This window comes from Podarcis bocagei, assembly GCF_964188305.1.
Source record: "Podarcis bocagei genome assembly, chromosome: 2".
In the NCBI taxonomy this organism is placed as follows: domain Eukaryota; kingdom Metazoa; phylum Chordata; class Lepidosauria; order Squamata; family Lacertidae; genus Podarcis; species Podarcis bocagei.
Genome location: NC_138126.1, coordinates 53,848,342 through 53,861,135, shown reverse-complemented (window position 1 = coordinate 53,861,135; position 12,794 = coordinate 53,848,342). Strand labels below are relative to the sequence as shown.

General features: G+C 40.8%; 1 protein-coding gene across 1 annotated transcript in view; it reads left to right on the top strand.

The window, feature by feature from the left end:
- SYN2 (synapsin II) overlaps window positions 1-12,794 on the top strand; it is a 150,392-nt gene that overhangs the window by 68,172 nt on the left and 69,426 nt on the right. Inside the window, exons 4-5 of the mRNA XM_081176733.1 lie at window positions 2,418-2,574; window positions 8,610-8,699. Coding sequence (XP_081032859.1) covers window positions 2,418-2,574; window positions 8,610-8,699 — 247 coding nt within the window. The remainder of the gene's footprint in view (window positions 1-2,417; window positions 2,575-8,609; window positions 8,700-12,794) is intronic.

The following is a 12,794-nucleotide window of genomic DNA, read 5'->3' as shown; positions in this document are numbered from 1 at the left end:
ATTTCTTCCTGCACACTGAGAAGTCTAATTGGGAAGCCCATTGCAAAGGATTGAAATGAAAGCAAGGCATGTCTCTCAATATCACAAATGTTAGAGAATCACTCTATATCATAATTCACTGATTCTCAGCCCACTTGTGCTGGGATCAGTAACCTGGCAGGAATGTGTGCTGACCTAAAAAGAGGGGAAATGACTATATTGCTTGTAAGAGGAGAAAGGGCTCAGTAGCACTCAGATGCTCTAAAAAGCTACCATATTATAGGGTATCTTTTAAAATTTAAAAGATGATGCTGTCAAGGTGCTTCACTCAATATGCCAGCAAATTTGGGAAACTCAGCAGTGGCCAGAGGATTGGAGAAGATCAGTCTACATCCCAATCCCAAAGAAGGGCAGTGTCAAAGAATGCTATAACTACCGCACAATTGCACTCATTTCACACACTAGCAAGGTTATGCTTAAAATTCTACAAGGCAGGCTTAAGCAGTATGGGGACCGAGAACTCCCAGAAGTGCAAGCTGGATTTCGAAGGGGCAGAGGAACCAGAGACCAAATTGCAAACATGCGCTGGATTATGGAGAAAGCTAGAGAGTTCCAGAAAGACATCTACTTCTGCTTCATTGACTATGCAAAAGCCTTTGACTGTGTTGACCGCAACAAACTATGGCAAGTTCTTAAAGAAATGGGAGTGCCTGATCACCTCATCTGTCTCCTGAGAAATCTCTATGTGGAACAAGAAGCTACAGTTAGAACTGGATATGGAACAACTGATTGGTTCAAAATTGGGAAAGGAGTACGGCAAGGCTGTATATTGTCTCCCTACTTATTTAACTTATATGCAGAATTCATCATTCGAAAGGCTGGGCTGGATGAATCCCAAGCCAGAATTAAGATCGCCAGAAGAAATATCAACAACCTCAGATATGCAGATGATACAACCTTGATGGCAGAAAGTGAAGAGGAACCTTTTACTGAGGGTGGAAGAGGAGAGCGCAAAATATGGTCTGAAGCTCAACATAAAAAACCCCGAAGATCATGGCCACTGGGCCCATCACCTCCTGGCAAATAGAAGGGGAAGAAATGGAGGCAGTGAGAGCTTTTACTTTCTTGGGCTCCATGATCACTGCAGATGGTGACAGCAGTCACGAAATTAAAAGACGCCTGCTCCTTGGGAGAAAGGTGATGGCAAACCTAGACAGCATCTTAAAAAGTAGAGACCTTGCCAACAAAGGTCCGTATAGTTAAAGCCATGGTTTTCCCAGTAGTGATGTATGGAAGTGAGAGCTGGACCATAAAGAAGGCTGATCGCCGAAGAATTGATGCTTTTGAATTATGGTGCTGGAGGAGACTCTTGAGAGTCCCATGGACTGCAAGAAGATCAAACGCATCCATTCTTAAGGAAATCAGCTCTGAGTGGTCACTGGAAGGACAGATCATGAAGCTGAGGCTCCAATACTTTGGCCACCTCATGAGAAGAGAAGACTCCCTGGAAAAGACCCTGATGTTGGGAAAGATGGAGGGCACAAGGAGAAGGGGACGACAGAGGACGAGATGGTTGGACAGTGTTCTTGAAGCCACAAACATGAGTCTGACCAAACTGCGGGAGGCAGTGGAAGACAGGAGTGCCTGGCGTGCTCTGGTCCATGGGGTCACGAAGAGTCGGACACGACTAAACGACTAAACAACAACATTGTAGGGTAGCCTGCCATCTTGTATCTCTATCTCCTTGCTCTAACATTCAACCTTCTTTTATCTATTTGTTGTCTCCTAACATCCTATATTTTGTGCTCCTAATTCTCATACCTTATCGCCTCAGTCCTGGCACTTATTTCCAACAATCCCAAGATGTTTTCTGCTTCTTTCTTAATAACTGTAGTTTATACGTACAGAGTGCTTTACTAAATACTGCTCTACAGGTGATTGCCCCAGTGTCCCAGGCAATAAAAATTATTTTCTTTTCTTTTCATATAGGTGTTGGCTTTTCCCTCTAAGTAATATGGTACATTAGGAACAAATATCAAAGATATGGTTTTCAGTGAGCATGCAGTTGCTAGATCAGAGCTGCATCACTATAGATGTCACTTGGGTAGACCAGGTATAGCTGGGAAATCTGGAGCTTCTTCACTTGGATGTGCACCCTAGTCTTAAGCATACTTAGTCAGAAGAAACTCCCATTGATTTCAGTGGGCTTGCTTTCAAGTGAGCATGAATAGGACCACAGCTTTAATAACACAAATCATTGAAAGAAGAACATTGGGTTTATGGGGAGGGGGGGAATCCCCTGGCTTTCAGTGCAAAACGTTTCATATGAAAAAATATAGTAACCTTTGTTCTCTTACATTCTCTTATGTTTGTATTACTTTCATTTATAAGAAAAATAGCTTATGGAAGAAACGTTTAAATTCTCTTCTTCTCCTTAGATCATTCAGGCCCGACTTCGTTCTTGTTCGACAACACTCGTTCGGCATGGCAGAAAATGAAGACTTCCGTAACTTAATCATCGGGATGCATTATGCTGGCATCCCAAGCGTTAACTCCCTAGAGTCAATCTACAACTTCTGTGACAAGCCCTGGGTGGTAAGTTGACAGAAATTCCCGAGTTCAAAGACAATGGTCGCTTTGAATTGGAAGGTTGGAGAAAAGGAAGGAGCCGTTTTGCGTGATGCATGACAAATCTGGCCATCTAGATTTTTAAAAACATTGTTAACCCTATATCAGTCCAATGGTGGGCTCATTAATTGCCCTAACAGCTATAATTTTAATTTCTCATGTGAAAATACAAAACACTTTTACTGTGTGCTGTTTTGTTCCTTTATTACGTTTTTATTGTCTTTACTCTAAAGAGTTCAAGGTGGTGTACATGTTCACATCTTCCTGCCCCCTGGCTAATTTTTATCTATTTTTTAAAAAAATGAGGTGGGTTGGACGAGTAGAGGTTTGAACATGTGCCTGTCTAGTCTGAGTCCAACACTCAAACGACTACACCACATTTGCTCCAAGTGGCAGTCTGTTTGTAGCCAAAATAGCGCCATCAGTGCAGAAGAGAGAGTGATCAGAAGGTTTTGGGGGCACCCCAAGGTTTGCAGAAATACAAACATTTTAAGGAGGTACAAAAGCTTAAAGGGCATCCTCCTCCTCCTCCTCCACCCCCCCCCCATAAAAAGCCATCCCATTAAGGGCTACACATGCTCAGTGGCCACATAATGCTCAGTGGATGATGTGACTGGAGGTGGGGAATGGGAGTAAACGGGAGTGAAGGAGAATAGAATCGAATAGAACTGAGCATCTTGGAATGGGACATGGCTGTCTGAAACCCTGAATGAGAACACTCCACACTACATGTGTGCAGATCCCACTGGTAGATATTACCAACACAAATTGCACCTGCTGTGTGTAGAGCCCTCATCTTTCTCAATTTTGTTACATCTTCCTACTGCTCTTCCTTGAGGTCTATGTGTGTGCATGCTGTAGTGCCCATAGAATCACTTCTGCAATCAGAAAGTTAATGTGAGGTGATAAGCTTTTTAGGATGCCTTTGCCTTAGAGCAAGCTCTTTAAAATGCTGGCATTAAGGACAAAACCAGTTATACTTGAATTCGGCATTTTTCTTCCTTAGGCTTCTCAGTCTTGACATTCCTGCTATTGTTTTAAAAGGTTGCTAGCATTTGGGACTAGCCATGCATGCCCTTATCATTTAAAACCAGGATGCCTTTATCTTTCTTCACCCAGCCCTTTGCATAAGAAACTGGCTTTATAGATTTACAACATAAAATTGAAGAGCTGGAACATGCCAGTCTGAATGAAAGCATAAACGTCTGAGTGTTGAGCTGGTAGGATGGGTTTATGCTATAAAAATTTACTACCAGCTTGTCAGTTATGAATAAATTTATCATTTATCACATTTTATGAAATCATGTTTTACTGAATGGCTGGGTAGGTCCTTTTAGAGATACGGCATGCGGGAGTTCTAATATTTTTTGTCACGTTTTAGCAAAAGATTTTGGCTCTTTAAAATGCATTTATTTATTTATACCCCATCTTTTCTCACAGGAGCTCCAAGTGGTCTCCACCCCCAACCACCACCCTATCCTTGCAATAACCCTTTGAGGTCTGTTAAGCTTAGAGATCACTGGGACGCGGGTGGCGCTGTGGTCTAAACCACTGAGCCTAGGGCTTGCTGATCAGAAGGTCGGCGGTTCGAATCCCTGTGACGGGGTGACCTCCTGTTTCTCAGTCCCAGCTCTTGCCAACCTAGCAGTTCGAAAGCACGTCAAAGTGCAAGTAGATAAATAGGTACCACTCCGGCGGGAAGGTCAACGGCGTTTCCGTATGCTGCTCTGGTTTTGCCAGAAGCAGCTCAGTCATGCTGGCCACATGACCCATAAAAACTGTCTGCAGACAAACGTCGGCTCCCTCAGCCAGTAAAGCGAGATGAGCGCCGCAACCCCAGAGTCATTCATGACAGGACATAACTGTCAGGGGTCCTTTACCTTTAAGCTTAGAGATAGTGATCAGCCCATTATGAGCTTCATACATGAGTGAAGATTTCAACCTGGGTCTCCTTTTTGATAGGGATCTTTGCTTTCTGTCTGGGTTTTTTTTGGGGGGGGCGCATTCCAAGCATCAACAATTTTTCTTCTGTGAAATGGATATTTTCTGGTACCCACAGCAACAGTGAATGTAAAAATGACAAGTGATCTGTCAACTACAAAATACCCTAGAGCAGTTATGGGGAATATGTGGTCCTACAGGTGCTATGCTCTAACTTCCATCACCCCTGAGCATTAGCTACACCCGTTGAGGCCTATGGGAGATCGAGTCCAATATCTGGAGGGCCACATGTTCCGACCCTGGCCCTAGACAATAAATAATGCGTATTCTTAATCCATGGATACCACTCTCACCAGATCCTGGGATAAGGAATAGAACATACCAAGCTGCATTAACAGAACTGAGAGAACATATACAATAATTCCAGTAATCTCCATACAATCTATATTTTTTTTTAAAGGAAAGCAGCACCTTTCAGATCAATAGAACTTCAGTCAACACAAAACTTACGGAATGCAAAAAAGGGGGGAGGATTAGTATGGCAGTAAGCGGGTGGCGCTGTGGGTAAAACTTCAGTGCCTAGGGCTTGCCGATCGCATGGTCGGCGGTTCGAATCCCCGTGGCGAGGTGAGCTCCCGTCTTTCGGTCCCAGCTCCTGCCCACCTAGCAGTTCGAAAGCACCCCCAAGTGCAAGTAGATAAATAGGTACCGCTTTATAGCAGGAAGGTAAACGGCGTTTCCGTGTGCTGCGCTGGTGCTGGCTCGCCAGAGCAGCTTCGTCACGCTGGCCACGTGACCCGGAAGTGTCTCCGGACAGCGCTGGCCCCCGGCCTCTTAAGTGAGATGGGCGCACAACCCTAGAGTCGGACACGACTGGCCCGTACGGGCAGGGGTACCTTCACCTTTACCTTTAAGCTCATTTTATTCAAAAGCCGTAAGAGCTGGCTGAGTATCCCACCAAGATAATGACTGAGAAGGGGTTCACATATAACCTTTCATCCCATAGAGCATCAAAGTATGTAAAAGAGTAACCAAAATGATCAGGGGGCTGGAGCAACACCTCTACATGAAAAGGATAAAACATTGGCAACTGTTTTATTGGGAGCCAGGGGGAAGCAACTAAGGAGGAACATGCTAAACATATGTAATGATATTATTCATGGTACAGAGAAGGTGGTTAGAGAGAAATTGTTGTCTGCTGCTTCCAGGACCAGAGGCAGTCCTCCCATAAGGGATTCCCAAGTTCATTCTGCACTCTCCTTTTGTATTTGGAAGGAGTTTCCCACTAGTCCAGTTTCCCACTCAGATTGAAGCTGCAACTGCAGTTCTGCTGTCTCTTCCTCCCTCCTGCATCAGTCTGAGAGAGACTCCATTGGAAAGTTCTGTGCTCATTTTTGTGTGTGGAAGCAAGACATGAGGCCATTTCCCATTTAGGTTTAATTACTTAAATGCTGTATATTAGGGAGAGAAATGTCCTATTCTGTTTCATGGCATATGCTTATATTTAAATGCACGTGAATAAAACTAAAATAGTAAGACTGTTATTATCTAAGTCTCTAATTATAGCATTAGCATTCACTGTACCCTATACCTAGGGATTTCACTCAAAGCTACAATGTTCCACTCTTAGGATAACAAAATATATCTTGCACATTCTTTTATTATCAAATGAAAGAGCTCTCTTGCCAAGTGCTTACTATTATCTGTACAAAGCATTGGTGATACACATAAAGATTTCAGCTGACAATCCCTTCCTCTCACTCGAGAAAAGCTCTTTAATAGATGAAAAGACAGCTTTTATATGAGAAAGGTAAGAATACAAAGTGCTAGCAATACAAAGAAAATGCGCTAAGAACAAGAATTCTCACAGTAAAATCTATGAAGACATTGAACTATCAAGCAGTCATCTTCGTACATCATAGAATCACAGACAGTGATCCATTTCCCCAAAGAAAAAGTAGCTAGATGGTTGCAAACAGAACCAAAGATGTTTAATTCCTCCCCCCGCTGCCCCATTTTTCTTCCCTGTTATTTTTATACTTAAAAACAAATCACATAGATAACATAACTCGAACTGAATAATATTCAAATGAATCACATTCATTTTCTTTTTTGATCAAAGAACAGATGTTATAAAATCTCTTGTGCTAGAAATTTTCTGAAGTATAAGCGTAGATGTTTCTGGTATATGTTATTGTTGTTTCTTATAAGCGTCAGATGTTTAGTTACCAGGTAAAACACAATTACCATAACATTCTCTAATATTGATATGTGTTATTTTTTCTTTATTACCACACATACAGTTGAAATGAAAATAGCTCTAGAGGGGACTTGAAATACTAGTTATTAGCCTGAAGAGATCTTCTCATTCTGGTTTCCCACCATTTTATGGACTATGCCATATTTAAAATTGATTCAGAGTCCTAAGTTGCTAGTGCTGTTTCTTCCTGTTAATTTGTTGAAGTGACAAATCTTTAATTTATGCTTATCATCATGTTTTGTGTCATTGTGCATCCAGCTGAACTATGTGGGCTGGCGGCAGAAAATTGTCTGTTGGAGGCTCAACATTTTTGTTAATGGAGAATTAAGTGTGTGATTAGCACATAGCACAATCCTCAACTCCAGTGTTGCTGTGGCTCTGGAGGATTGTTGATTCTGCTGAGAGAAGTCCCACAAAGATAGCTGCTGTGATTACAAGACTGAGTCAAGGATGTTGTTGTTGCAACTGAGATTTCATAGCTTGAAGACTGGAAATGATGGCATATGGAATTAAGTTCTCCTTCATAGGTGTGGCTTGTATGAGAATTGCCTTAAAAACCTGTTGAATGGCTGGTGGTTTTGCAATCTTATAAAACAATCCCATAGGAAAAATGCACTGAAATTCTCCTCTTTGGAACCCCGATTCTAAATTCTTCTACATTGGGGTGAGAAATTAGGTCCAGGATGGGTCCTGGTTTGGCCTATGACGCCACTCTCAACCAAGCATGCCCAGCTGCCCCACACCTGGACATTGGTACTTAAAGTGAGCTTTCAATTGTTCCATGGTAAGCAGGACTGTGACAGGGTGCCCCACTGGGATGAGCTGCACTATATAAAATCTGTGCAGAAGTGTGTCAGATGAGCAATGCTAAATACCCAGTGCTGATATGCAGTGCACATTTCTAAATTTAAGTGCCATTAATTTAATGTGGGATAATCAGTGCTGGAGAAATTTGAAAGGGCTTCCTAGATGGGAGGTATCCCTCACAGAAACCCCAAAGGAAATGATGCAGGCTCCAAGTAAAAAGAATAGGCCTTTATTGAATACAAATATACTTATGGTCAGGCTCCTTAAAAATCATAGAGAGGCCACGAAGAGCTGTGTCCAAAGCAATGATTCTTATACACTCCCAGGTTACACATGTGATTTACATTCACCATTCAAAGAATCACAGCAGTCTTCCCAGAGCGGTTGCAACCCAGTGTCATCATCCTGAACCAATCAAAATCATTTAGCTCCTCATTGTAATATCAGTCAATTACATATAATCATTTTTCGGTGTCTTTCTTTATTAAGACTTTGACTAATTTCCCTGTTCATTAAATCTCTCCCAATATCCTTTTTTATCTATCTACAAAACAATTCAAGATTAAGCATAACTGCCATGACTAGTTGATTCTCTTTTCATGAGATTGGCGGTCACCATGGATTCTATCAGTTTATTCTTTTCTGTGTTCCAAAACGAACATTCACTAAATACAGTACTTACAAGCAGCTTGTTCTATACTGTAAAAAGTAGGCACAGGCCTTTTTAGTTTAGCTAGGCCATAGGCTCAAAAGAAAATGAAATTGCCAAAACAATACAGGTGTATGAAATTATTATTTTCTCCATCATTTGCACTTGCATATTTTACTTTTTATGCATTCTTTTTCTGTAGGTGGGTAATCAGAATATGGTAAACTAGAAGGGATCTTTTAACAGGCTCTTGAATTTTTGATAGATAGTAATTATGGTGCCGAATAACAGTGCTGAAGTAATTTTGAGCTTTGAGCTTAGAATTCTGTTTATTTTCTTTTGCAGTTTGCTCAGTTGGTGTCCATCTACAAAACCTTGGGACCAGAGAAGTTCCCTTTAATTGAGCAAACCTTTTATCCCAATCACAAGGAAATGGTAGGTGTGAATAACAAACATAAATACCAGTTGATTCTCTGTAGTAGGGAAAGGAGCTATAATAATGCATGATTCACATTATAGCTCTGCCCACCAGCTATTACTTGATATCAAATGCTACTTAAAAGTTGGTTTCATCCAACAGACCTTAACTTGGTTAACTACCCAGCTGAAATATCTAAAGTTCTGGAAATGGGGAAAACATTATTTAACAGACTTTAAAAATAAACCATTAGAAACTTTGAAATGAAAGATGTACTTTCCGGAGAAGAATTCAACGTAGCTGTCACTGACTCATCCTCAAATGCTGTTGTGGTTTTTGAGTGCATTTGATTCATGGATTGCTGTTAACAATTGGTTTCTGTGATTATACACATGTTCAGCTTTATACTAACAAGCATTTCTCCTCTCACTTTCAAATATGCCATCTAGTATGTGATAAAATAATGGACTACTGGAAAGGAAGCCTGGAGTGGCTTCCCACATCCTCTTATTTCTCCAGACCAATAAATGTAGTGGTTTGAATGTGAGTAGGAAGGATGAGAGTGTCATTCTGGGAGAAATCTTTCCCCATCCCATCTTAGTTGAGATAACAAAAGAAAACCACTGCTGGGCAGGAAACAAACAAGCAAACAAAAAAAAATGGGTGGACCTAAGCAACCAAAAATTAGTAGCCACCAGGAGAGTGTTCAGACTTGCATCTGAAACTCAGTGCAACACCAGGAAAATCACCCACTCTCTTCCATACCTCCAAGTTTGGACCTGGGAAAAGGAAATTTGTTCCTGATTGTGCCCAAGGCCTGTTCCCCAGACTGAAGAGGGGTGGGATGATCCTGCACAGCTAGGAAGCCTTGGGAACCTTGTGCAGTTGCAGGGACAATTGCTGCCACTGCCACCGCAGCTCTGAACTTGTTTTGTTGAGCTGTGAGTGTCTCAGAAGTGCACCAGCAAAAACAACAAACACCCACTGTCCTTTTTCAGTTCTGGAATGGAAAGCTGGGGCTTGTTTGGCACTGTAGTTCTGTAAGCAAGTCCCAACTTTCCACCCAACCTAGAAACTGGAGACAAGCATTGGGATCATCCAAAGAAGTCTGTGGACTTCTGAATCGCAACACAACTATGAGGATGATCCTTGCCCAGTTCCATTGATGGAGGGAAGTCTGTGGTTCGTCATGCTTGCCAGAGAGTTGTGGTACACAAACCACAGTAGGACTACTGAGCTGAATTGCAGTTTGAGGAAGTCATTGTTGACTTTAGACAGATAGAGAACAGTCTGTGTTGGTATCAGGTGGTACTATTTTGAAAAGCCTGCTATAGAATAGTTGCTATGCACCGGAAGAGTAGCATTGTTAAATGTTAAATTGTTAAATGTACAGTACATGAATCACAAACTGGAAAATACAAAATTTGCTGTGTGGGTGGTTGAAACACCATTTCATACTGCAAGTGCTTGTTTTTTCCCCTCCTCCAGCTCTGGCAGATTCAATGATGGTGTTTTTTCCCCCCAAAGAGTACAAGAGAAGCAGAATGAGGAGCACTTTACAGATACACTCTGTTACTGTGGTGTTTGCTCTGAAATATAAATGACAAATACATAATCCTGAGTGTTTAGGAACACATGTCTTGCCCTTTATATGCCATATATTTAATCTGAATCTCCTCGGAATTTGGGCTGTGTTGGAAAGATTGCTAGCTTATCTAATTTGTATTCTTAGCATGTCTCTCACTTGCCTTACGAGCAAATGAGGTAGGCTTTGGAAAATCCTCTGCTATAGCCAGAAATTTCTAGTTAACAATAGGTAATACAAGTTCTGTATTCATGAAGCTCCTAAGGCTGCAAGCCTAATCTCACTTACCTGGGAGTAAGGCCTATTGAACTTAATAGGACTTACTTCTGGATAGTATTACACTGTAGATTATATACCTGGGTGTTTCCCAACAGCATATGGGCTAGAAACTTGCATTTGAATGAATGAATTTCTAAATTAGATTCTCTGCTAAAAAAAGTACATGACAGAATATGCCTAGCCCTTTCTATTGATTCAAAATATTTTATTATTAAACAACGAGGGCCTTAAAAAAAATCTACACCATAAAAAGTGATTTGGAGCACAGTCCTAGATATGTTTACTTGGAAGTATGGCTCCTTAAATTCAGGGCAACGTCCCAGTAAAAATGCATTCTAATACATGTTTACCTATGAGTAAGTTCCTCTGAGCATAGTGTGGCTTACTTCTGCATAAACATACATAGGATTGCACTATGTGTTCAGGATTGCAATGCTAGTTGAATTTGGTTTTCTGATGTTTACCTGACATTCCTGAGTCTGAAATATTCACCTACAAGATAGTAAAAGAATGTGTGTCCTCTTTTCTATGCCAACACCACAAAGTCATGATAGCTCAATAAAATTATTTTGCTGGCTGATAAAATGTCTGATTAATATTCTGTATGATATATGAATATAAACATGACCATGGTTCTTCATCTGCACATGCATTCTTTTATTATGGACATTTCACATAAGCAGTGATGACTGTAAATTTGAAGATTCTTCCTGTTGTGATTCTTTTTCTCTGAGGGAGACTTTGTAAAGGCAGTGACTTGGAAAACAGTTGATGCAGAATGACAGATTTTGCAGTTTCTGTGAAAAGCTTAGCTGCTGTTGTGGGATGATCCAGAGAGAGGGAGAGGGGATTGTCACTAGTAATGTTGGACCCAAACCACAGTACTTAAAGACGTTGTCTAGGCAGATTTTTTTTGTGATGCTTCAAGAGTTTCTCAAAGTTCCCTTCCCCTCAACAACTTGCTGTTCAGAATTTTATACCAGAGTATTCTGAGGCTCTAAGTTTGAAGCTGGTCAATTGGATATACTTGTACTCTTTTAGAAAAGTCTTGTGTTCCGTTTTCCCTCTAAAAAGCTGTAAACTGCAATTGCACAAAGATAGCACTCTTCTTAACTGCTTCAGTAGATGGCTTTTAAAAATTAGCATTTTTTAGTTTTAAATGTTTATTGCTGCTAGGATAAAAGCTTAGCAATTTCCTTGATGTATTTTCACATTTACCTAAGGAAATCAGCAGTTACAAATTGACCCATGCTGCAGATTGAAATAATAGATGAGGAAATGTTGGGATTTATTTTTCAAGGAAATTACATTACTTGCTTTGAAGTACCTGCTATCTACTATGTAATTTATGGGATTAAAAATCACATGCATGATACAGTAGAATATGCTTGCTATATTTAGTCTTACACTGAATAACTTGTTTCACACAAAAAACCATATACAAATGTTGATCAAAAATCCATTTTGGAAAATGAAAGATATTTTTTCAGAAAAAATAATGTGAGTTATATGCTTATTGAAGCCAATGTTTCAGTGCCAAAGGGCTTAGAATAAAAACTTGTGCTACTATATATATTATATATATTCATTTTCTATGGAGTCACATTTCTGGGAATTGTTGTGGTACAACAAAAAAGTTGACTTCTACATTCTGCAAAAACTATAGCATATTCAGCTGTTTAAACATTGTTTTAGGAAGTAGATATCCTTCGTAGCATGTTTCTACATAACAGTATGGTCCTAAACATGTTTACTGAGTAGTAAGTCCCATTGTATCCTAAAAGGTGCCTGGGGCCGCAACATATGGATCTGTCCCACTGCCTCATAATGCAGTTTGCAAAACAGGTGGAGAACAGTGGCATCTCCACTGGATTATGAAATAGTCAGAGATGCTCATGGTCAAGGCAAAACATTGTTCCTGCTTCCTCTTTGATGGTGTATCTATAGAAACAAATTTATGAGCTGGGGTGAATGCATAGGTCATAGGAAGTTGTTTTATACCGAATCAGACCATTGGTCCATCTAGCTCAGCATTGTGTACTCTGGCTGGTAACATCTCTGTACCGTATCATGCAGGAGCCTTTGCTTAGCTGCCTCTGGATGCTGGGGATTGAACCTGGGACCTTTTGCATGCAGGGCAGATGTTGTCTTACTGAGCTGCAGTCTGTGCAAATTCTGCTGTAAAACGGTGGTGGACAGAAAATAGGTATCAGTAATTAGGAACTACAAGCAGGTCAGTGGCCAGATC